A 25,575-nucleotide genomic window follows, 5' to 3' on the forward strand; every position below is an offset into this window, starting at 1 on the left:
AAAGAAGATGTAATGATGAGGTGAAATTATCATTATTTGAAAGAGAGGTGGCTAATTCTGGCTAATATTTTATTTTCTTAAGAAAATAAAAATCATTAGGAACAAAAGAATTCAGTAGATATCTAGTTTGAAAATTAACATATAAAAATCAACAGGTTTGCTACAGACAAGGGGTCTGAAAAATATGGCCTGTGGTTCAAATCCAATCCACTGTCTGTTTTTGCAAAGATTTACTGGAACACAACAATGCTCATTCATGTATGTACTGTCTATGGCTGTTTCCATGCTAGAATGGTGAAGGTGAGTAGCTGTGACAGAGACCATAAGGTCCATAAAACCTAAAATATTTACTATGTGACCCCTTACAGAAAAAGTTTGCCACCCCCTGCTATAGATTAAAAAAAAATCAGTCAGAAAATAAAATGAAAAAATAAAAGCCCCAATTTTGGTTTTTTTTTTTTTTTTTTTTTTTGAGATGGAGTCTCGCTCTGTCGCCCAGGCTGGAGTACAGTGGCGCGATCTCAGCTCACTGCAAGCTCCGCCTCCCGGGTTCACGCCATTCTCCCACTGCAGCCTCCCGAATAGCTGGGACTACAGGCGCCCGCCACCTCCCCCGGCTAGTTTTTTGTATTTTTAGTAGAGACGGGGTTTCACCATGTTAGCCAGGATGGTCTCGATCTCCTGACCTCGTGATCCACCCGTCTCGGCCTCCCAAAGTGCTGGCATTACAGGCTTGAGCCACCGCGCCCGGCCCCAATTTTGGTTTTTAGAGACAGAGTCTTCTTCTGTAACCCAGGCTGGTGTGCAGCGGTGCAACTGTGACTCGAATAACAGCCTCAAACTCCTAGGCTTAAGTGATCTTCCCACCTCAGCTTCTTGAGTAGCTGGGACTACGGGCACATGCCGCCGTGCCCCACTCATGTTTAAAACATTTTTTTCTTTGTAGAAACGGAGTCTTGCTATGTTTCCCAGGCTGGTCTCGAACTCCTGGTCTCAAGCAATCCTCCCCCATCTTGGCCTCCTAAAGCACTGGAATTACAGGTGTGAGCCAGTCATGCCCAGCCCCTCAGTTTTTAATACAAACAATTATTAATATAACCTAGGAAGAAATAAACTTAAACTATTATATATGAACAAAACCTCACAACTGTACGGATATCCAAGGAGATGTGAATAAATGGAATTAAGTATTTCGTGATAGAAAACTAAAGCAAGCCTTTTTCTAAATTAATCTGCCACTCTAGCCAAAGACCACCAGGAATACATCTGCAGTTGAACAAATTGGGCATATTACTCCTGCACTCTGGGGCATTTCAGTAAGAAGGTGCTAGAAAGGACTTAAAGGAGGATTTGTGCCCATGTTCAGTGATTTCAGTCAGGGTTTAGGGAAGCCAGGCTTCTCTCTGGCTTGGATGCTGTCAGAGGTGGGGGTATGTCTATGACGGACTATCTTAATGAATCTTGGCCAGGAGAGAAGATTAGTTGGAGGCTAGTGCTGTAATTGGTAAGGAAACAACAGTCACTCTCCTGTGGGAGAAAGAGGGATGTTTCATGCCTTTTGTGGTTTGGACAGTGTTCACCTTTGCCAGCGTTCAGATGTGATGATGGAGAGGTTCTGTTTCTGTCTTGCTCCCTCATGGTCACAGAGTGACCTTGTCCGATGCTGATGTTCTCTGAAATTTATGTTCAACAGAATACCAAGGCCAGCTCCCAGATGTCCAGGGATGTATAAATTAAACGCAATTTAAATCTAAATTTCCAGTTTTGTGTTTATGTGAGAACTTGAAAAAATAATATCTAAGTTGGGTGTCTGAACAAATAAACATTAGAGAAGAGTTGAGAAACCAAAAAGAGAATTGTGAAATCTAAAAGACTGAAAAATGTTGATAAATTTGACTACAAAAAATAAGTCTTTATCCCGGGTACAGTGGCTCACGCCTGTAATTCCAGCGTGATTTGGAAGGCCAAAGCGGGCAGATAGCTTGAGTCCAGGAGTTCAAGACCTGGGCAACATGGCAAAACTCTGCCTCTACCAAAAATACAAAAATGAGCCGCGTGGTGGCGCAGGCCTGTGGTTCTAGCTACACGGGAGGCTGAGGTTGGGGGATGGATTAAGCCTGGGAGGTCGAGGCTGCAGTTAGCCAATCAAACCACTGCACTCCAGCCTAGGTGAGTGAGACCTTGTCTATAAAACCAAACAACAACAAAAATAAGTCTTTGTCCACCAAAAATCACCTTTACACAGGTTTGCAAGACAGACCACAGATAAAACATTTTCAATGCATTTGAGAAAAGGGTTGATGTCCCTAATAAACTAAAAATGAAGAACCCATCTACCAACCAATATAAAGAGTTCAGAATCGTTTTAGATTTTTACAACGATCATGTCCCATTAAAAACAATACAAGAAAAAAACCTGGCTGGGCGCGGTGGCTCACGCCTGTAATCCAAGCACTTCCGGAGGCCAAGGCTGGAGGATCACCTGAGGTCAGTAGTTCGAGACCAGCCTGGCCAACATGGCAAAACTCCGTCTCTACTAAAAATACAAAAATTAGGTAATTAGCCTGTAATTCCAGCTACTCCGGAGGCTGAGGCAGGAGAATCGCTTGAACCCGGGAGGCGTAGGTTGCAGTGAAGCTGAGATCGCGCCACTGCACTTCAGCCTGGGCGACAGAATGAGACTCTAAAAAATAAAAAATAAGAAAAAGAAAGAGGGAAGGAAGGGAAGGAAAGGAAGGAAGGGAAGGGAAGGGAAAGAGGGGAGGAGGGGAGGAAGGGAGGAAGGGAGGAAGGGAGGGGAGGGGAGGGAAGGGGTGGGGTGGGGAGGGGAGAGACTGGGCGGGGCGCGGAAGGGAAGGGAGGGGAGGGGAGTCCTAGGACTTTGACCCAGGGAAAGCATTAGGGGTAAGGGGACTACACTTCCCGTGAAGCTCCGCGGCGGCTTCCCGTGAGGCTCTGCGGGGGGCTTCCTGAGAGGCCCTGCGCGCTTTCCGCGCCAGCTTCAGCGTCAACCCGCGAGCCCTTGCGTCGCGTAGAAGCGAGGATGGAGTGCGGCGACGAAGCGGCCATCGAGAGGCACCGCGTCCACTTGCGCTCCGCCACGCTGCGCGACGCCGCCCCCGTCGCACTACACCTGCTGCCCTGCGAGGTCGCGGTGGACGGGCCCGCCCCGGTGGGGCGCTTCTTCACGCCTGCCATCCGCCAGGGCCCCGAGGGTGAGCATCGCGGCCGGACTACAGTCCCGGCAGCCCCCGCGCCGGTCCGCGCGCCCCTCATCTCCTGGGCTCCGGGGGATCGTGGTGCGTCCGGAAGTGGCGGGAGGGCAGCTCCGGGCTCGCTCCGCAGGGCTCAGGTCCTGGGCCCAGTGTGGGTCCTGCCTGAGGCTCTTTGCGCCTCCCGCTCCAGGACTCGAAGTGTCATTTCGGGGCCGCTGTCTACGGGGCGAGGAGGTGGCGGTGCCGCCTGGCCTCGTGGGATACGTGATGGTGACGGAAGAGAAGGAAGTGTCCATGGGGAAGCCAGACCCCTTGCGGGATTCCGGGACTGACGACCAAGAAGAGTCGCCGCTGGAACGGGACTTTGTGAGCAAAGGGATAGGGTTGAAAGGGGGTGCGGGCGGGACCTGTAGTCCCGATGCTGAGCCAGGCCCCTTCCTCAGGACCGCTTCATTGGAGCCACTGCCAGCTTCAGCCACTTCACCTTGTGGGGTCTGGAGACCATCCCTGGCCCGGATGCCAAAGTGCGTGGGGCCCTAACTTGGCCCAGTCTTGCGGCAGCGGTGAGTAGATGAGGAGTTCCGTCTTGTCCCCGGGTGGATGGGCTGTGGAGCACAATTGGGCAGACGAAGCCTGGAGGATTCTACTGGGTAGTGCGTGGGAAGCGTAGCTCCCCGACCACTCTTCCTAGCCATGTCTAGAAGGGGTTATTCTGAACAGCTGGGTCCTTCCCCGGGTCTGGGGGCCAGCCTGCCGCCCTGCCTTACAAGTCCAACAGTAGAGGCGACTCCTCTTGCAGATTCACGCACAGGTGCCCGAGGACTGAGAACCAGAGCTTGAAATTCAAAGCTGCGATCCCTTCACAGCAGTAAACCAGCTCTTTGGAACCACTGATTCCATCACCCCAATAAAGGAGCTCTTTACAGCACCTGTGAGTCCGGGCACCTTAGAGCCCCTAAGCCAGCATGGACCCCTCTCCCCCAAGAACCTTGCATGGCTCTGGCATATAGAAACAATTTATTGCCGTGGGCAATGGGGATAAGAGAAGCCAGAATTTTTTGCAGCCAGCACCCACCCCACCCCCAACTTCTACTTTACAAAAGAAATTTTTACAACCACCAGCCCTCTGTACAGAGCTCCCCCACCCCCCATCTCACTGTACACAGCTGCCTGGCTCCCTCTGATCCCTGGTTCAGAGCAGGCCTGGGCCTGTGGCCAGCTGACCTTGGAGTTAGCCTGAGCCCTGAGCTCGCCTTGGTGCCGGGCACCAATGGGCCCTGCCAGGCCTGTCCCCTCCTTTTCGAGCTTTTCAGCCCCATCTCCCTTAGAGTGCTTTGTGGGAGCTGCAGTGAGGGCGGGGTGGGCTATCAGCCCCAGTCCTGCTGTCTTAGCACTGCAGTGGGCAGTGCCTGGTCACCACTTCCCCCTCTTGCTCCAGTCCTTGGGAGTGAAGTGCAGACACTTGGAGTCAATCCGCAGGAGCCGCTTGAGCATAGCCCGCTCATGGCCATCCACGATGTCCTCTGACAGTGTGAGGATGTACTGGCCCTGGGCAGAGGAGATGGGTTCAGCAAGTGGCCAGCGGACAGGGGCCTGCACTCTGCATCCCACACACCTGTCTCCACCCTGCCTGCCTCCCTACCTTGTAGTAGTTGATGAGATTGAGGTACTGCAGAGTGGAGATGACATCCTCCTTCTTGATGCTGGTGATTTCACTGATCTCACTGTAGGAGAGCAAAGGTCAGGTCCCCTGAGGACCTTCATCTGTCCCCAGGAGCCCCAGGAGAGAGTGAGAAAGCCCAGGAACAGACAGGCCATGCCATGTACCCCCAGGTAGGCAGCGCCAGGCTCACTTGATGGTGATCTGTGGCCTCTCCCCGCTCTCTGACTTCAGCCCCATCAGGATCTCCAGGATGGTCTGGGACCAGTAACTTCGATAGGATAGGAGGCCAAGGTCTGAGAGGGGCTTCTCAGGGGTCCCTGTTTTCCCTTCCACTTTGGAGAGTTCATAGCCTAAAGCAATGGAGCAGGAGAGGGTGAGTAAGAGGTCATAGATGAACATAAGCAACATTTAAAAACACAGGTCGCCAAGGCAGGCTGCCTAGTTCCCATCATGGCCCTGCCACTTGGCAGTTCTGTGGCCTCCGCCTCTCTGCGCCTCAGTTCCCTCAGGAAGAACTAACGAGTATTCACTCTTCCCCTGGGAGTTGAGCACAGTGGAGGGCATGAGAGCACTGAGAGGAGCAGCTGCAGTCAACCACGAGGGTGATCAGAGGCCAGTGAAGGCTTATGGGCAGGGGATGCAGGGAAAATGGCTCAGGGGAAGAAAGTGCCTCCAATTTTCCTTTGCCATCCCAGGCTCCATGTCTGGGCATGTAAGGAAGGAAGTGGGGACAGATTCCTGTCTCTAATCCAGGCCTGAGAATGCTTGAATTCTCAGTCAAATCAGTCCTCCTAGCTGGGATCTTGGGAGTGTCAGCTGCTGTTAAGACCTGAGTGGCCTGACTGGGTGGTTGTGAGGATGCAAGGAGAAAAGGTGCACCAAAGTGCTTCCCAAGTTGGGGAGACCATTCCTGAGAGCCAGGTGACTGACCCCCACCATGGCTGTTTCCCTCCAACTCCTGCTGATAGCTGCGCACTGGGAGGCAGTCCCCAGTGAGATCCTGGCCCTGCACAGCCCTGAGTGGCTTCACATCTCTTGGGCAGTGTCTTCATTCTCCCCACCAGGGACCTGGGATGTTTGTGACTTCTAGAAGCCCTTCCTCACCCTCACAATGGACCTTAGCCCCTTGGTAGTCCCACCCACATCCCATCTCCATTGCAGTCTGAGCTCCAAGACTGAGTTTCTTCAAGCATCCACTTGTGCTACCAGGCTGAGAAGTTCTGAGGATGTGACCCCATCTGGGCATCACTTAACCAATACATTTCTCGAATGGACCATAACCTTGATCAAGTAAAGCCTCTGTGTCTTCACCAGGCAAACAGCTAGAACTTCCTCTTCTTTTCTCAGGTCAGAGCTTAGTTATTCCAAGTGAGTGGTGAGATAGAATGCGGGGTGATGGGGAAGAGGCTGAGAAGGAGAAGGAGCCTCAGGGTTGGGGAGGGCACTGAAGAGCTCATGTGTGATGAAGGTCAGAGTCCCTTCTGGCTTTAAGAGACTGACCTCACTGGACACGAGGAGCAAGGGAGAATTCCATGCTTACGTGTATCTGTTGACAGCATTTTGGACACCTGCCTGCACGGCTCAGGCGACAACTGGGGACATTAACCACTGGTCCTTGCCCAAGGACTTGTATCATGTGACACCGGTTACCAGATACATGAGCACCAGCGGCTCACTAACCTGCCCATGGCTCCAGGCAGGAGCATGTAAGTCAGATTTGGGGAAAGCTGAGTGGCACTTAGAACCCTGGCCAAGGAGCAAACTGTGGGGCTGAGAACCTACCCCAGATAAGCAGGGCAGTCAGCCTGAATGGAGAGAACTCTGGGAGAGTGCCACTGTTATTTCTGGCTGGCTCCCCTAGAGACCGGGCTGCACAGCCACGGTTGAGAATCACGGTAGCCTGGCACATCTGCCTATGGGGCACCGATGATGGGTGCACTACCCCCTGGCTGCAGCACACATACTCACTGAACTCGATCAGCAGCTTGCCGTAGCCCCGGCGCTGGTAGGGAGGCAGGGTTAGGATGCAGGCCACATTGTAGTCTTCTGTCGATTCTTTCTCCTGGAAAAGGGGGGCAGGTGAGTGTCAGGGAAGGGACCTGGCTCAGGATAGGGCACAGGGACAGCCTGGACAGGCACTGACCTTGGAGAAGTAGCCCACGATGTGGAAGCCCTTACAGTCATACTCCGTCATGACGTAGAAGAGGAAAGGGTCTGTGTCATAGTACAGTGTCTTATGGTCAAGGAAACACTTGGCCAAAAGACACAGGTTCTGGGAATAACTCTGCAAGAGAAAAGGCTTGTCACCATTCTGGGTATCCTGCCTTGAGCCTGGCCAGTGGTTCAGGGTCAACCAGGAGCTTCACTGTTTGTGCTATGCCCCAGACTGATAGGTGATGAGTATTCTTCCCTGGCTGGGCCTGACCCACTCCACTAGCCCGCAGCTTACGCAGGGCTGCTCCTCAGTGTTGAAAAGCCTCTGTGCCAGATGTGTGATGTGTCTGAATGCCTCCCTGCTCAGTCGGGCAAGTTTCCCGACTTACTCTGCACACCTCCATCTAAGCCTGGCCAGGAGACTCCACCCTGTAATGTTTTTAACAGCAATCAACAAACTAATGTGTCCAAAGTCAGACTCCGACCACCGCTCCTCAGAGAAGCTCTCTCTGACAGTCTTGGGAGTCTAGCTGTTAAAAAACCTAACATTCTGGCCGGGCGCGGTGGCTCAAGCCTGTAATCCCAGCACTTTGGGAGGCCGAGACGGGCGGATCACGAGGTCAGGAGATCGAGACCATCCTGGCTAGCACGGTGAAACCCTGTCTCTACTAAAAAATACAAAAAATTGTCCAGGCGTGGTGGCAGGCGCCTGTAGTCCCAGCTACTCGGGAGGCTGAGGCAGGAGAATGGCATAAACCTGGGAGGCGGAGCTTGCAGTGAGCTGAGATCCGGCCACTGCACTCCAGCCTGGGCGACAGAGCGAGACTCCGTCTCAAAAAACAAAACAAAACAAAAAACACAACATTCTGCCGGGCGCGGTGGCTCATGCCTATAATCCGAGCACTATGGGAGGCTGAGGCGGGCGGATCACGAGGTCAGGAAATTGAGACCATCCTGGCTAACACGGTGAAACCCCGTCTCTACTAAAAATACAAAAAATTAGCCAGGCGAGGTGGCGGGCGCCTGTAGTCCCAGCTACTCGGGAGGCTGAGGCAGGAGAAGGGCGTGAACCCAGGAGGCGGAGCTTGCAGTGAGCCCAGATCACGCCACTGCACTCCAGCCTGGGCAACAGAGTGAGACTCCGTCTCAAAAAAAAAACACAAAAAAAACCTAACATTCTACATCCACAGTCACACCTCCTGGGAACTGATCTGCTACTCTACGACAGAGTTAAGGAACTATGTAATTTAACAAAATAACTGCCTTAGGGATTACCCCAGCAAAATTATGAATCATGCTGCTTAACCTTACCTCTGCACATGATTTCTCCTGCATTTCAGACATTGTGGGTTTTTTGTTTTTTTTTTTTTGAGACAGGGTCTCACTCCTGTCGCCCAGGCTGGAGTGCAGTGGTGCAATCATGCAGTCATGGCTCACTGCAGCCTTGACTTCCCAGGCTCAGGTGATTCTCCCAACTCAGCCTCCTGAGTGAGTACCTGGGACTACAGATGTGCACCACCACACCCAGCTAAATTAATTAATTGTGGTTTTTTTTTTTTTTTTTGAGACGGAGTCTCGCTCTGTCGCCCAGGCTGGAGTGCAGTGGCGCGATCTCGGCTCACTGCAAGCTCCGCCTCCCGGGTTCACGCCATTCTCCTGCCTCAGCCTCCCGAGTAGCTGGGACTACAGGCGCCCACAACCGCGCCCGGCTAATTTTTTGTATTTTTTTTTTTTAGTAGAGACGGGGTTTCACCGTGGTCTCGATCTCCTGACCTTGTGATCCGCCCGCCTCGGCCTCCCAAAGTGCTGGGATTACAGGCGTGAGCCACCGTGCCCGGCCTTTTTTTTTTTTTTTTTTTTGAGACAGAGTCTCGCTCTGTCGCCCAGGCTGGAGTGCAGTGGCCGGATCTCAGCTCACTGCAAGCTCCGCCTCCCGGGTTCACGCCATTCTCCTGCCTCAGCCTCCCGAGTAACTGGGATTACAGGCGCCCGCCAACTCCCCCGGCTAGTTTTTTGTATTTTTTAGTAGAGATGGTGTTTCACCGTGTTAGCCAAGATGGTCTCGATCTCCTGACCTCGTGATCCACCTGTCTCGGCCTCCCAAAGTGCTGGGATTACAGGCTTGAGCCACCGCGCCCGGACAATTAATTGTTTATTTAGAGACAGTGTCTCGCTCTGTCTCCCAGGCTGGAGTGCAGTGGCGCTATCTCGGCTCACTGCAAGCTCCGCCTTCCGGGTTCATGCCATTCTCCTGCCTCAGCCTCCCGAGTAGCTGGGACTACAGGCGCCCACCACCACGCCCGGCTAATTCTTTTGTATATTTAGTAGAGATGGGGTTTCACCGTGTTAGCCAGGATGGTCTCGATCTCCTGACCTCATGATCTGCCTGCCTTGGCCTCCCAAAGTGCTGGGATTGCAGGCGTGAGCCACCGTGCCTGGCCAAATTTTTTATTTTTAGTAGAGACAGGGTTTCTCCATGTTGCCCAGGCGTCTCGAAATTCTGGACTCAAGTGATTGGCCCACCTCAGCCTCCCAAAGTGCTGGGGTTACAGGTATGAGCCACTGTGCCCAGCCAGAAACTGCTTTTTGTGTTTTTTTTTTGTTTTTTTTTTTTTTGAGACGGAGTCTCGCTCTGTCACCCAGGCTGGAGTGCAGTGGCCGGATCTCAGCTCACTGCAAGCTCCGCCTCCCGGGTTCACGCCATTCTCCTGCCTCAGCCTCCCGAGTAGCTGGGACTACAGGCGCCCGCCACCTCGCCCGGCTAGTTTTTTGTATTTTTTAGTAGAGACGGGGTTTCACTGTGTTAACCAGGATGGTCTCGATCTCCTGACCTCGTGATCCGCCCGTCTCGGCCTCCCAAAGTGCTGGGATTACAGGCTTGAGCCACCGCGCCCGGCCTGCTTTTTGTTTTATTTGTTTTTTAGACAAAGTCTCACTGTCGCCCAGGCTGGAGTGAAGTGGCGCAATCTTGGCTCACTGCAAGCTCCGCCTCCCGGGTTCACGCCATTCTCCTGCCTCAGACTCCCGAGTAGCTGGGACTACAGGCGCCCGCCACCACGCCCGGCTTATTTTTTGTATTTTTTAGTAGAAACGGGGTTTCACCGTGTTTGGATGGTCTCGATCTCCCGACCTCGTGATCCACCCACCTCGGCCTCCCATAGTGCTGGGATTATAGACATGAAATTGCCCAGCCCAGAAATTGCTTTTTAACCACCTGCTGCTGGGTACTGCCACTTGGATGCCCAGGTCCACGTTAATAATTACAGAATGGTGGTTAACACAGCATCTTCATCACCTGAGCTCTGTCCCCTGTTAAGAGCCTTCCCGCTTCCTCCCTTTTTTGCCTCCCAGCCAGAATGATCTGTGCCTTTCACAAAGACCATCTCTGTGCATCCATGCCTCCTCCTCAGCACCACTGCGAGAAACTGCCTCAGTCACTGTCATCCACCAAGGCTCCAAAGTAACCCTCTGTGAAGCTTTGCCAACCACCTCCTTTGGGTCCTGCTAACCTACCCTCTGTTTCATGACACTTAAGACACTGGGAGCTAAGACGTCATTGGTATGTCTGTCTCTCCCATGGACTAAGCTGTCAGAGAACAGAGACTGTCTCATTCCTGGCTAACAACACCTGCCAGACAGCAGGAACTCAATAAAAATGGGGTGAACTGATCTGCTGGCTTGACTGGTCAGTGTTTACCTGAGCAAGAAGATGTCATTTGACTCACCCCAGCGCCCCACTGCCTCTCAGGCACTAACCTTGTTCTTACGTCCATCAATCTCAAAGAAGGAGATGGTGCCCTTGCGGTAAATCTCATTGCCTGGAGGATGTCGTAGGTCGCACTTGGTCTGGAGAAGAGAGGACAGTCAGGAACAAGGGCAACGTGGAGAGTGCTGGGAAGGCAGCTTCCCTGGACCCCTCATACCAAGTGACGCTGAAGACACTTGAGGCTACGGCCGTACTTGAGGCAGAACTCGCACAGGTAGAGAACAGGCAATGTGGTGAGCTCCTGTGGGTACGGGGAGAAGTACCACGGCTTGAGGCGGTGCCGGCCCAGCTCAATGCACTCGATGTTCTTCATCCGGGTGACGATGTCGTCGTGGCTTCGGTCAGACACCAGGCTGCCAGTCATGCGTGGTGCTGATGGTATTCCATCTGAGCTGTCCTGGGAGTCCTGCCCAGGGCCAGTGGAAAATACCAGGTTAGAAGAGACAGCTCAGCAGGACACCACAGCTCACAGCCCTTTGACAGGTTTCCTGCAAGCCTAACAGCAACCCTATGGGGGAGGTACCATGATCCCCAATTTCTGGATAAAAAACCTGAAACCCTAAGGGATTGATGATGTGGAAAAGATCACTGAATGACCCTTGTTTTTGAGATGGAGTCTCACTCCGTTGCCCAGGCTGGAGTACAGTGGCATGATCTTGGCTCACTGCAACCTCTACCTCTGGGGTTCAAGCAATTCTCCTGCCTCAGCTTTCTGAGTAGCTGGGATTATAGGTGCCTGCCACTACGCCTGGCTAATTGTTGTATTTTTATTAGAGACAAGGTTTCACCATGTTCGTCAGGCTGGTCTCGAACTCCTGACCTCAGGTGATCTGCCCGCCTTGGTTGGCCTCCCAAAGTGCTGGGATTACAGGTATGAGCCATGGCACCCAGCCCCAATGACTCATTTGAACCATGTTCTGCCTGGCTCCTAATCCCACCAACACTAGCCCCGCCTACCACCCCTTCTTTATTTTTAAACTCATCACTAACTCTCCACCCTGCTTGCATCCCTTCCTTTTCACCCAGCTCCTTCTGTTGCTCCCCAGACCCACCTCATCAGTGCCCAAACAATTCGATTTTCGCTTCCGTCCTGGCTGGGCTGCCACTGCCCTACGGGCTGCTCCATTCTGCAGATATAGTAGTAAAAGAAGGGATGGCTGTGAGATGAGCCTGAAAAAGGCCACCAGAGAGTAGAAGAGAGAAAGGGAACAAGAAATGGTTTGGGAAACTCACCTGGGGAAAAACCGAGGCCGGGGCTGTCTCGCTGGGCACTGGAGTTGCTGGTGAAACCACCTCCACCTTCCGTTTCTGCAGAGAGAAACCAACAAAGGTGGGTCAGAAGGTAGAGAAGGTGGGACCTGAGAAGAAAGCAAGGTCCCTGGAATTGCTGAGGGTACCGTTGAGCGGTGGTTGGGCTGCAGGCAGGAGCTGGAGGAGAGCGGCTGGTCAGGCTCGCCACCGGGAATGGCCTCCCGCTCCTTGGGCAGGTTGAAGCGGAGTGTGATCTGGACCGGGATTGGCAAGGTCTTCCCGCTTGCCTGGGCCGAGGCCGGCTGTAGAGATAGGTCCAGGGTCTTCCTCTGGGGCGGGGATGGCAGTGGAATGGGGAAGGGGAACAGGGGTCCCTCAGCTCAAAATTATCAAACCCCACCCTCGCCTTCTGAAGGACACAGGACTAGCTACTGGACTCTGGGAGCTACATGTGCAATTCGGCCCCCATCCTTTGCAAGATGAAGTCAGGGTGAGAGGGAGCCGCCTACTGCCCATCCAGGAGCCCCTAATGCCAACAGATAAGAGAAACACGAGGCAGGAGAGAAGAGGTGAAGTGGGGGACCTACTCACCACCTCTCTCTCTGGAGAGCCGGGACGGGACCCAGGAAGTCCGTTCTTGGTGGGGGTCTTGGCCTCTTTCTTCGGGAACTGGATCTTCTTTAGGTCCAGCCGCTCGTGCGTCACCCATTCATCCAGACGTTTGTTGACTGCAGCAGTGGGGATGGCTCAGGACAGAATGCCAAAGACTGTTCCCCAACCCTACCCTGATGCCCCACCTCAGGCCCAGAACTCACAGTCAATGTAATGGACGTAGAAAAGCTTCCGGCCACTGATGTCCTTCACGCTCAGGATCTCAGCCAGGGCTATGGGAATAGCATAGGCAGGGGCCTTAGACGGGCCGGGCCAGGCTGAGACTCCACCCTTCCACGACCTGAACTCCACCCCAAGGCCGGATCCCTAAGCTCCAGCACTTAGAAGGTCTCTCCTAAGTCTCCTTCAGTCACTACTGCCACCCCTTTCCAGGCCCCGCCCTGTACCTCTCGGAGCAGCTAAGAGCCACGCCCCTTCATGGGAGTATCTGCGCCCCGCCCGCCCCATAATTCCAGAGGCCCCTCCCCATCCCGGGGGTTCAGTTGACTCCCTCCCGCCCCTCGCCCTCAGGTTCCTTAGCCCCGCCCCCCAACGTCACTCACGCCACTCATCTTCGTTGTCCTGGTTCCGCCGCAGCACGGGTAGGCGGCAGCCCTCGATTATCTCCCCCTGGGGAGACAGCGCGGCGCCAGGGTCGGCTACTGGGGGGCCTCGGGCTCTACCCACCTCCCCTGGCTCCCTCCGCCCCGCCCCGGGCACCGGACTCACCACCTCCGCCATCTTCCCTCCCTCCACTGCCACTTCCGGCCCCTGTGGGAGACGTCACTTCCGGGACCGAGCCCGCTGTAGGCCCGGGCCTCACGAAGCCCCTGTAGAGGGGGACCTTTGAGAGTCACCGCGACCCAGTTGCAAGGGGCAAGACTGCCCCTGTGACTCCTGGGAAAACGAAGTGTTACAAGCCTCAGGCCGAGTCCTAGGTGGAAACCCCACAACGTGCACAGCGATTGGAGAACTACTGAGTCTGTCACGTGACGCCCACCGGGTGCGACGCTGTTCACGTGGATGCGGAGCGGGTCACGTGGCAATACCGTTTGGGCTTTGACGGAGGGCAGTCCTCGGGCGTCTCCTTGTGGCGGCGGGAGGTGTTGTCGGGAGTGAACTGCGCGCGAGAGGCTGGAGAAAGGAACTGTGCTTAGAGGGGCTCGAACGCTCCCCCAGGTCTGTGGACTTCATTCCGTAGGCAGGAGGACTCAGGGAAGATTTCTAGCTTTATTTCGTGTATTAGGCTTCTTTTATTTTTGAGACGGAGTCTCGCTCTGTCGCCAGGCTGGAGTGCAGTGGCGCCATCTCGGCTCCCTGCAACCTCCGCCTCCCGGGTTCAAGCGAATATTCCTGTCTCAGCCTCCAGAGTACCCAGCTAATATTTGTATTTTCAATAGAGGCGGAGTTTCACCATGTTGGCCAGGATGGTCTGGATCTCTTGACCTCGTGATCCGCCCGCCTCGGCCTCCCAAAGTGCTGGGATTACAGGCGTGAGCCAGGGCGCCCAGCCATATTAGGCTTTTTTTTTGAAACAAGGTCTGTGTCGCCCAGGCTGGAGTGCAGCGGGGGAGGCATAATCTCCGCTCACTGAAGCCTCCGCCTCCCTGGATCAAGTGATCCACCTCAGGCTCCTGAGTAGCTGGGACTACAGGCGCGCACTACCAAGGCTGGCTAATTTTTAAAAATTTTTGCGTAAACAGGATTTGGAGACTGGGCATGGTGGCTCACACCTGAAATCCCAGCTACCTCCAGCCTAATCATGAGAAAAAGATCAGACAAATACCAATTGAGAAACATTCTACAAAATACCCCATGAATACTCCTCAGAACTGTGAAGATGTCACTGGTGGAGGGTGTCCAGATTCTTGGCATCTTAAAGAATTGGACAAAACGGCTGGGCGCGGTGGCTCACGCCTGTAATCCCAGCACTTTGAGAGGCCGAGGCGGGCGGATCACGAAGTCAGGAGATCGAGATCATCCTGGCCAACACGGTGAAACCCCGTCTCTACAAAAAAAAAAAAAAAAAAAAAAAGATACAAAAAATTAGCCGGGCGTTTTGGCGGGCATCTGTGGTCCCAGCTACTCGGGAGGCTGAGGCAGGAGAATGGCCTGAACCTGGGAGGCGGAGTGTGCAGTGAGCCGAGATCATGTCACTACACTCCAGCCTGGCTGACAGAGCGAGACTCTGTCTCAAAAAAAAAAAAAAAAACAGAAAAAGAAGAACAAAAGAATTGGTCAAAACGCACAAAGCAAGGAAGGAATGAACGATTTATTGAAAATGAAAGTACACTCCAGTGTGGGGGCCGGCTGACCATAGGGGCCAGTTACAGGATTTGTTGGAGTTTAAATACTCTTGGGTACTTGGGATACGCCCTGTGTAAATGAAGAGGATGAAGTAAAGTTACAAAGTCATTTAGGGTGTATGCCCTAAGGAGAGGATATTTCCTGTCATAACTGAAATGTGAGTCGGCCTTGTATGTTGCCTGCCTCCAGACGCTATTTTCCTGCCTCAAAGGTGGCTGAACATGGTGGCTTACGCCTGCAATCCCAGTGTTAACAGGAAAGGGCCTATCCAGACCCCAAGAGAGGGTTCTTGGATCTCACACAATAGAGAATTCGGGGCGAGTCCAGCACTTTAGGAGGCTGAGGCAGGCGGATTACTTGAGGTCAGGAGTTCAAGACCAGCCTGACCAACATGATGAAACCCCATCTCTACTAAAAATACAAACATTAGGCAGGCGTGGTGGTGCCCGCCTGTAATCCCAGCTACTCGGGAAGCTGAGGCAGGAGAATCACTTGAACCCGGGAGGTGGAGGTTGCAGTGAGCATGATCGCACCACCGGCACTCCAGCCTGGGAACAGAGCAAGACTCCGTCTCAAAAAAAAAAAAAAATTCAGGGCGAGTCCATAAAGTGAAAGCAAGTTTGTTAGGAAAGTAAAGAAACTCAATGCTGATTGTTCATTTTTATGTTTTTTTTTTTTTTTTTTTTTTTTTTTTTTTTTTTTTTTTTTGAGATGGAGCCTCCCTCTGTCACCCAGGCTGGAGTGCAGTGGCACTATCTCGGCTCACTGCAAGCTCCACCTCCCGGGTTCACACTATTCTCTTGCCTCAGCCTCCCAAGTAGCTGGGACTACAGGCACCCGCCACCATGCCCGGCTAATTTTTTGTATTTTTAGTAGAGACGGCGTTTCACCGTGTTAGCCAGGATGGTCTCGATCTCCTGACCTTGTGATCCGCCCGCCTCAGCCTCCCAAAGTGCTGGGATTACAGGCGTGAGCCACTGCGCCCAGCCCATTTTTATGGTTATTTCTTGATGATATGCTAAGCAAGGGGTGGATTATTCATGTCTCTTGTCTTTAGACCATACACAGTAACTTCCTGACACTACCATGGCACTGGTAAACTGTCATGGCACTGGTAGGAGTGTGGCAGTGAGGACGACCAGAGGTTGCTCTAGTGGCCACGTTGGTTTTGGTGGGTTTTAGTTGGCTTCTGTACTGCAATCTGTTTTATCAGCAAGGTCTTTATGACCTGTATCTTGTACCACCTGTCTTATCCTGTGACTTAGAATGTCTTAACCCTCTGGGAACGCAGCCCAGTAGGTCTCAGCCTCATTTTACCCAGCTCCTGTTCTAGATAGAATTGCTCTGGTTCATGCACCTCTGACACCAGCATTTTGGGAGGCCGAGGCGGGCAGATCACTTGAGGTCAGGCATTGGAGACCAGCCTGGCCAACATGTTAAAACCCCATCTCTACTAAAAATACGAAAGTTAGCTGGGCATTTGTGGCATCCATCCATAATCCCAGCTACTCAGGAGGCTGAGGCTAGAGAATCTCTTGAACCCAGGAGGCAGAGGTTGCAGTCAGCCAAGATGGTGCCACTGCACTCCAGCCTGGGCGACAGAACGAGACTCTGTCTCAGAAGAAAAAAAGAGGCCGAGCACGGTGGCTCGCACCTGTAATCCCAGCACTTTGGGAGGCCGAGGCAGGTGGATCACAGAGTCAGGAGTTCGAAACCAGCCTGGCCAATATGGTGAAACCACGTCTCTACTGAAAATACAAAAATTAGCCGGACTTGGTGGCAGGCGCCTATAGTCCCAGCTACTCGGGAGGCTGAGGTGGGAGAATCGATTGAACCCAGGAGGCAGAGGTTGCAGTGAGCCAAGATCATGCCACTGCACTCCAGCCTGGGCGACAGAGGGAGACTCAGTCTCAAAAAATAAATAAATAAATAAATAAAATAAAGAAAGAAAAGAAAAATATGTTGCTCAGGCTGGCCTCAAACTCCTGAGCTCAAGCAATCTGCCTACCTCAGCCTCCCAAAGTGCTAGGGCCACCGCACCCAGCCGTTGTTTTGTATATTAGGTTTCTTTTTTTTTTTTGGTCCAGTGGCTCACGGCTGTGATCCCAACACTGGGAGGCAGAGGTGGGAGGATCGCTTCAGCCCGGGAGTTACAGACCAGCCTTGGCAACAGAGTGAGACTCCGTCTCTACAAAAAAAATTTTTTTTAATTAGCCAGACATGGCAGTGGCCCTCGCTTGTGTTCCCAGCTACTTGGAAGGCAGAGGAGGGAGGATCGCTTGAGCCTAGGAGTTCCAGGCTTCAGTGAGCCGAGATCATGCCACTGCACTCCACCCTGGGTGACAGAGACGGACCAGCCTGGGACAGACAGACTCAGCACTTTGGGAGGCCGAGGCGGGCAGATTGCCTGACACCGTTCTGTCAATCCAGCTGCTTCAGGATGTTGCCTTGGTCAGACAATGCTGTGTGGAATACCATGAGGGTGCATTCTGTGAGTTCACAGATGGTAGTCTTGGCAGAAGCATTGTGTGCCGGATAGGCAAACCCATATTCGGAGTAAGTGTCTATTCCAGTGAGGACAAACCTCTGACCTTTCCATGATGGAAGAGGTCAAATATAATCAACCTGCCACCAGGTAGCTGGCTGATCACCCCAAGGAATGGTGCCATATTGAGAGCTGAGTGTTGGTCTCTGCTGCCGGCAAATTGGGCACTCAGCAGTGGCCGTAGCCAGGTCAGCCTTGGTGAGTGGAAGTCCAGGTTGCTGAGCCCATGTGTAGCCTCCATCCCTGCCACCATGGCCACTTTGTTCATGGGCCCATTGGGCGATGACAGGGGTGGTTGGGAAAAAAGGTTGAGTGGTGTCCACAGAACAGGTCATCCTATCTACTTGATTATTAAAATCCTTCTCTGCTGAGGTCACCCATTGGTGAGCACTCACATGGGTTACAAATAGTTTCACAGTTTTTGACCACTCAGAGAGGTCCATCCACATACTTCTTCCACATATTTCTTTGTCACCAATTTTCCAATTATGCTTCTTCCAAGTCTCTGACCATCCAGCCAAACCATTGGCTACAGCCCATGAATCAGTATATAATCCCACATCTGGCCATTTCTCCTTCCATTTGAAGTTCACAACTAGGTGCACTGCTCAAAGTTCTGCCCACTGGGAAGATTTCCCTTCACCGCTGTCCTTCAGGGATGTCCTAGGAACGGGCTGTAGCGCTGCAGCTGTCCACTTTTGGGTGGTGCCTGCATATCGTGCAGAACCATCTGTCTTCTGCACAGGCCAAATGGGAGAGTTGAACGGGGATGTGGTGGGAATCACCACCCCTGCGTCTTTCAAGTCCTTGATGGTGGCATTAATCTCTGCAGTCCCTCCAGGGATGCGATATTGTTTCTGATTTATTATTTGTCTAGGTAGAGACCGCTCAAATGGCTTCCATTTGGCCTTTCCCAGAATAATAGCCCTCACCCTACCAGTCAGGGAGCCAATGTGGGGGTTCTGTCAGCTGCTAAGTATGTCTACGCCAATTATGCATTCTAGCACCGGAGAAATGACCACAGAATGAGTCTAGGGACCCACCGGAACCACTGGAAGTCAGACCTGAGCAAAAACTCCATTAATTACCTGACCTCCATAAGCCCCTACTTTAACTGGAAGACCAAAATGACGTTTATAGTCCCCTGGAATCAGTGTCAGCTCAGAGCCAGTGTCCAATAGTCCCTGAAATGTCTGATCATTTCCCTTTTCCCAGTGAACAGTTACCCTGGTAAAAAGCCAGATGTGTGCTTGGGGAAGGATGGGTGAGCAATTCAGTGCATAAATTGTCAATAATCTAGTGGGGTCCTTCCTGAAGGGGACCCGGTTTCCCCTTCATTCAAGGAGTTTTGGTCTGTAAACTGGCTCAAGTCTGGAAATTGATTGAAGAGCCCTGATTCTCTATTTTTGTATTTCAAATTAGTCTTTTGTCCATTTGACCTAGAAGTTTTCTGCTTGTATAAATTAAGTAGGAATGAAGTAGGCTTCCTATCAGTTTCACTTCTAGGAACGCTATGATTAATTAGCCAATGCCAGAGCTCTACACGAGTCAGACTATTCTGATTGCCACTTTGCCTCTGCTGTCCATTACAGTAGCTACTCCCACCTTGCCTTTGACCGTTGAATGCCTCCACTTGCCCCTGCCACCTCAAGACCCAATTACTCCCATTGTATTTAAATTTTGTAGTTGAATGACTGTGGTTCCTGCCATTAGATCTGACATACAGAGAAGAACAATTACAGGGCTCTTCAAAGATGCAGGAGCTGTCCTCACAAATCTATTTTATAAGGCATAGGTTAAGGATATAGTTTCTGGACCCTCACAGCTGGGATGAGTAGGTCTAATTTGACTAATCCACTCCACCATCGCAATCTCCCTAAGCGTTTGGATACCTTCCTCTACATTAAACAAAGAGAGATCAGGCATTTCCAGCTTGCTCACAATGGGCCATCTTTTAATTCATATTTAGCTAACCAAGCAAATAAACAATTAGAAACTTTTTTAACTCCCAGAGCTGCAACATTAATTGCAGAGTCCCTCCTTAGTGGGCCCAAATTAATAAATTCAGCCTGATCCAACTCTATGTTTCTTCCACCATTATCCCATACCCTTAATATCCATTTGTATGCCTGTTCTCCAGATTTCTGTTTATATAAATTAGAGAACTCAAACAGTTCTTTTTGAGTATAGCTCACTCTCAACCTCACCTCTAGGGGCCTGCTGGGACTGGAGTCTAGTCATAGGTCTAAAGCAAACAGGTGTTGGGGGTGGCTCCTGAGGAGAATCAACATTATCTTGCCTGGCAACTGCCTCAGGCAGAACAGGTTTTATCTTCTCAGACAAAGATGGAAAGGCTAATGATAGCATGGGTTGGGGAGAGGATGTTGCTGCTACTGGGGATGGGCAAGTTGTGTCTTCTGGAAAAAAAGATTCATCAGAGTTTACAAGCTCAGTGCCCCCAGCTGCAGCAGGGTCCTCCCACACATCCCCATTCCAAGTCACAGGATCCCATTCTTTTCCAATCAATGCCCTCACCTTAACAGTAGACACCTGGTGAGGCCGTGCATGCCTCTTTCGTTGCAGGTCAGCCACTTGCATGATAAGAGCTTGTGTCTGTTTTTCCACAATTTCAGCTCTTTCTCTACAGGAGATAAGACTCTCACTCAGGGCAATCTTAGCAGATTTGAGGCTCAGTATCTGCCTTTGAAGCAGGCAGATAAAATCCCTGAGTTCATAATTTTCTTTCTTTTTTTTTTTAAGCAGAGTCTCACTCTGTTGCCCAGGCTGGAGTGCAGTGGCGCAATCTCGGCTCACAGCAAACTCCGCCTTCCAGGTTCACACCATTCTCCTGCCTCAGCCTCCCGAGTAGCTGGGACTACAGGCGCCTGCCACCACGCCTGGACAATTTTTTGTATTTTTAGTAGAGATGGGGTTTCACTGTGTTAGTCAGGATGGTCTGGATCTCCTGGCCTTGTGATCCACTGCCTTGGCCTCCCAAAGTGCTGGGATTACAGCTGTGAGTCAACGTGCCCTACCCATCATTTTCTTTAATCATTTTGTCCACTGAACTTAGGAGCAACCAACCAGCATCATTATGTTCCTTGGTTCTCCACATATGGTCAAAGGTATTATGTATAGAGTCACTAAAATATTTTTAAACAATGAAGTATATTTTGGGTGAAATTAAAATTCTGAAAAGCCTACATGAGCCCTCTATCTTCAGGATGGTCCTCGGCAGAGCACAAGTCAAATTTTCCTTATGCCTCAGAAGACCACTTGACGTGTGAAAGTGTGCTTATTAGGACAGATGGAGCAAGAACCAATAATGCTCAATCAGACATGTTGCATTTTTGCAACAATGGGCATAAGAAGGATATTTGAAAATACTTAAGCACTCTATTTGTGGTTAAGAGGACTTGATCACAACAAAAGTCTGCTCTTGTAAACTAGAATGATAAACCCCACATTCATATTTAGGATGAAATACAGCACTTACATGGCCTGGCGCGGTGGCTCACGCCTGTAATCCCAGCACTTTGGGAGGCCAAGACAGGTGGATCACTTGAGGCCAGGAGTTCAAGACCAGCCTGGTCAACATGGTGAAACTCCGTCTCTATTAAAAATACAAAAAAATTAGCCAGGTGTTGGGGAAAAGGTCTGTAGTCCCAGCTACTCAGGAGGCTGAGGCATGAGAATCGCTTGAATTCGGGAGGTGGAGGTTTGAGTGAGCTGAGATTGTGCCACTGCATTCCAGCTTGGGCAATAGAGTGAGACTTTGTCTCCAAAACAAAACAAAACACCCCACAGCACCTACAGGCTGTTTCCTGCCTGCCAGTCACTGTTTCGGCCACTCAGACAGCTCCCCCAATTCTTTGCTGAGGTGAGGTCTGTCCTTCCGGGTCTCTGCTGGCTCTGGTCACTCACCTGGAGCAGGCCTGGCAGTGGGTTGAACACTGGGTTGGAAGGAAAGTAGTGTCTGTGTTGGAATGGTGTCTCAGCTCCATTGTTTGGTTAAGTCACCAGAGAGCTGTGCCTTCATGGTTCACCTGTCAAATTGGCAGAGCACCTATGCCATTCGCAGGGTGACATGAGGTCAGATCCATTCGTCCAGCAGATGTTCACTAAGAGTCTCCTCTGCGCAGGCACTGGACGGTGCTGGTGCAATTGGATGATGACACAGCCCCATGAACAGGGGAAACAGACGTGTTGCTGGATATTCACTTTACAACCCACAAGCAGCTGGGACTGTGAGGTCCGGAGGCTTCCTGGAGGAAGAGGCATCTAAGCCATGAATGAGATTGCTGGGCTGAAAATGTAAGAATGTTCTATTTTACTAGATATTAGCTAAGTTTTTAAAAATTAACATCTTTGGCCGGGCGCGGTAGCTCATGCCTGTAATCCCAGCACTTTGGGAGGCTGAGGCAGGTGGATCACGAGGTCAAGGGATCGAGACCATCCTGGCTAACATGGGGAAACTCTGTCTCTACTAAAAAAATACAAAAAAAATTAGGTGTGGTGGCGGGCGCCTGTAGTCCCAGGTACTCAGGAGGCGGAGGCAGGAGAATGGCGTGAACCCGGGAGGCAGAGCTTGCAGTGAGCCAAGATCGCGCCACTGCACTCCAGCCTGGGAGACAGAGCAAGACTCCGTCTCAAAAAAAAAAAATTAATATCTCTTATCCACAAAAAAGCATGAAAATTTCCATCTCCTCATATCCCCATCGTTAATAGATGTTAAATATTACATATATATGTATATTATATATAAAACTTATATATAATATATATATAGTATTAGTTTCCATACTGCTATAAAGAACTGCCTGAGACTGGGTAATTTATAAAGGAAAGAGGTTTAATTGACTCACAGTTCAGGATGGCTGGGGAGGCCTCAGGAAACTTACAATCAAGGCAGAAGGTGAAGGGGAAGCAAGGCATCTTCTTCACAAGGCAGAAGGAAGGAGAAGTGCCGAGCAAAGGGGGAAGAGCCCCTTATAAAATCATCCGATCTCATGAGAACTCACTCATGGGAGTGAGAACTATCATGAGAACAGCATGGGGGAAGCTGCCCCGATGATTCAGTTACCTCCACCTGGCAATTACAATTCAAGATGAGATTCATGTGGGAATACAAAGCCTAACCATATTTTATATATATGATATGTAGATAGATAGATATAGTATATATATCATATATAACCATATCTCATATATATATATATAATTTTTTTTTGTCCTGAGGTGCAGTCTCAAGAGGTCCTGATAATATGTACCCCAACTCCTGGCTTGAGCAACGCTCCTGCTTCGGCCTCCCAAAGTGCTGATATTGCAGGCATGAGCCACCATGCCTGGCCCCAAAGCCTTTTTAATTATTGCCAAACTGATGGGTGTAGTAGTATAACTTTACTTTGCATTTCCCGACTGTTTAGCCTGATTAAGCAGCACCTTTTCTTTTGTTTGTTGGCCACTGGAATTTTTCTTCTGTGAATTGCTCCTCTATATGTTTAGCCCGCTTTTCTGTTGTGTTGTCCACTTCTTGATTTGCAAAAACCCCTTTTATGGGGTGGTATTAAGCTGCTATTGTCTTCAGCTGTGCAAACATTTTTTCTGAGTTTCTCCTTTATCCCTGTACTTTGTCTCCAGCCTCTTTTGGCACGCATACATTTAAACAGTCACATTTCCTAACTTCTGGGTTTCCAGTCTTGATTGAGAAGGTCTTCTCATATTTTACATTTTCTTACAAGATTCATATTATGGGTTTTTTTTTTTTTTTTCATTTAATAAATCTTTTTCTTTTCTGGAATTTGTTTTGTGGGCTAGTGTAAGAGACAGGCCCAGGTGCATTTTCTTCCAGATGGGGAGTGAGCTGACTGCAGCGCCTCTCATTACATAATTCCACCCTTTCCTGCCAAATTAAAATGCCACATGTGGCTGGGCGTGGTGGCTCACACCTATAATCCCAGCACTTTGGGAGGCTGAGGCAGGCGGATTACTTGAGGTCAGGAGTTCAAGACCAGCCTGGGCAACATGGTGAAACCCCATCTCTACTAAAAATACAAAAATAACTGAGCGTGATGGCGCACGTCTATAGTAACAGCTACTCAGGAGGCTGAGGCAGGACAATCACTTGAACCTGGGAGGCGGAGGTTGCAATGAGCCGAGATCGTGCCACTGTACTCCAGCTTGGGTGACAGAGTGAGACCTTGCCTCAAAAAAAAAAAAAAAAGAAAAGAAAAAAGGAAAGAAAAGAAACAAAGGGACACCATGGGACAAGCTGGCATGCAGGGAGCATGGGAGGAACAGAGTGGCACTTGTCTGTGACATTTAAGAGCACCCAGCCTCCAGCCAGTAGTGACAACAAAGAAGAGAACCTTTACTTTCTTTATTTTATTTCTTTATTTTCTCCATAACTCAACTTAATCTCTGATTTGAGGTCCGTCATGCCTAGGAGGGTAGGGAACATAATCTCAGGAACTTTTGAGATGTAGACTCCCATCCAAGGTAGAGCTGGAGGGCAAGGATGGGATGACCTGGAGATACATCAGTCATTTGACTTGGGTGAGCGCCATATGAGAAACAAGGAATACTACTGAGAATTAAAAGAGATATTTTATCATTATAAAGGAGTTACTTCATTAAGAAAACATCAAAGTCATAACAGTATGCATTCAATAATTCAAAATGCATGAAGCAAAAACTGACAGAAGTGAAAGGAGAAATTCCTTTCAGACAGGCAAGAGCCACTGCACCTGGCCTATCTGACTGATTTTAAGTGTGCAATTCACCGCCATTCAGTACATCTACAATGTCATGCAACTATCATCATTTTCCATCTCTGGAATTTTTTCATTGTCCCCAACATAAATTCTGTGTCCATTATGCAAAACTTCGCATTCCCCTCACCTCAGCCCCTGGCAATCTCTATTCTACTTTTTGTTTTTATGAATTTGCCTATTCTAGGTACTTCAAATAAGTAAAATCACACAATATGTGTCCCTCTGTGTCTGGCTTGTGTCACTTGGCATAATGTGACGCGGGTTGATCCATGCTGTAGCGTATGCCAAAATTCCGTTCCTTCAGATTGCCACAGAATATTCCATCATATGTGTATACTGCATCTTGTTTCTCCCTTCATCTGTGGATAGACATTTGAATTGTTTCCACATTTTGACTATTGTAAATAATGTTGCTCTCAACGCTGGTGTACAAATATCTGTTGAAGTCCTTGACTTCAGATTTTGCTGTTTTGTTTTTTGTTTGTTTGTTTGTTTTGTTTTTTGAGATGGAGTCTCACTCTGTGGCCCAGGCTGGAGTGCAATGGCACGATCTCGGCTCACTGCAACCTCTGTCTCCCAGGTTCAAGTGATTCTCCTGCCTCAGCCTCCTGAGGAGCTGGGATTACAGGTGTGCGCCACCACGCTGGGCTAATTTTTGTATTTTTACTAGAGACAGGGTTTCACCATGTTGGTCAGGCTGGTCTTGAACTCCTGACCTCATGATCCACAACCTCGGCCTCCCAAAGTGCTGGGATTACAGGCGTGAGCCACTGCTCCCGGCCCAGTTCTTTTGGATATATACCTAGAATTGGAATTGCTTGATCACAGGATAGTTCTGTGTTTAAATTTTTGAAGAATTGCCAGGCTGTTTTCCACAGTGGCTGTACCTTTTTGCATGCCCACCAACAAGGCACTAGGGCTCCAATTTCTTCACATTCACACCAAAGCTTATCTTTCATTTTTTGGAATTAAGAGTTTAATTTTAACAGTTATTCAGATTATATCACATTGCTCCATGGCAACAGTTAATAATGACATATTCTAGACATTTGATTAAAATATGTACTGCTGGCCGGGTGCGGTGGCTCACACCTATAATCCCAGCACTTTGGGAGGCCGAGGCAGGCGGATCACGAGGTCAGGAGATTGAGACCATCCTGGCTAACATGGTGAAACCCTGTCTCTACTAACAATACAAAAAATTAGCTGGGTGTGGTGGCGGGCGCCTGTAGTCCCAGCCACTCGGGAGG

General features: G+C 50.5%; 3 protein-coding genes across 22 annotated transcripts in view; 2 read left to right on the forward strand and 1 right to left on the reverse strand.

Moving 5' to 3' along the window:
* The first annotated feature begins 2,923 nt into the window (after positions 1–2,923).
* RNASEH2C (ribonuclease H2 subunit C) lies at positions 2,924–10,701 on the forward strand. 6 transcript variants are annotated; one of them, NM_001265931.1, is given in 6 exon segments: positions 2,924–3,215; positions 3,406–3,581; positions 3,659–3,778; positions 4,015–4,762; positions 4,857–4,939; positions 5,069–5,450. In NM_001265931.1, coding segments are annotated over 4 exon segments (495 nt in total). In that variant the 5' UTR covers positions 2,924–3,043; the 3' UTR covers positions 4,042–4,762; positions 4,857–4,939; positions 5,069–5,450.
* KAT5 (lysine acetyltransferase 5) lies at positions 4,216–13,675 on the reverse strand. 6 transcript variants are annotated; one of them, XM_015113686.3, is made up of 14 exons: positions 13,430–13,675; positions 13,264–13,330; positions 12,865–12,933; positions 12,641–12,777; positions 12,196–12,351; positions 12,032–12,106; positions 11,851–11,925; positions 10,956–11,204; positions 10,789–10,878; positions 7,022–7,162; positions 6,847–6,940; positions 5,069–5,228; positions 4,858–4,939; positions 4,216–4,763 (listed from the first exon to the last, which is right to left on the reverse strand). In XM_015113686.3, the coding sequence occupies exons 1-14, from the start codon at positions 13,439–13,441 to the stop codon at positions 4,629–4,631; spliced, it is 1,542 nt and encodes a 513-aa protein (XP_014969172.1). In that variant the 5' UTR covers positions 13,442–13,675; the 3' UTR covers positions 4,216–4,628. The 6 variants fall into 6 exon arrangements, with proteins under 6 accessions (XP_014969172.1, XP_014969171.1, XP_014969174.1 ...); XM_015113685.3 differs by having other exon boundaries at positions 12,196–12,378; XM_015113688.3 differs by lacking the exon at positions 12,196–12,351.
* The window catches only part of RELA (RELA proto-oncogene, NF-kB subunit), a 55,114-nt gene continuing 43,128 nt past the window's right edge, over positions 13,590–25,575 (forward strand). For 3 of the 10 annotated variants that reach the window (XM_077962346.1, XM_077962345.1, XM_077962363.1), the window contains exons 1-2: positions 13,753–13,879; positions 21,695–21,866. Coding sequence is in view for 2 of the 10 variants with exons in the window: in XM_077962342.1 (XP_077818468.1) it covers positions 21,841–21,866 (26 nt within the window). In the remaining 8 variants the exon portion in view is untranslated. Of the gene's footprint in view, positions 13,880–21,694; positions 21,867–25,575 lie in introns of those variants that run through there. The other 7 variants (XM_077962342.1, XM_077962354.1, XM_077962367.1 and 4 more) reach the window with 7 other exon arrangements.

This window comes from Macaca mulatta, chromosome 14 (assembly GCF_049350105.2).
Source record: "Macaca mulatta isolate MMU2019108-1 chromosome 14, T2T-MMU8v2.0, whole genome shotgun sequence".
Taxonomy (NCBI): domain Eukaryota; kingdom Metazoa; phylum Chordata; class Mammalia; order Primates; family Cercopithecidae; genus Macaca; species Macaca mulatta.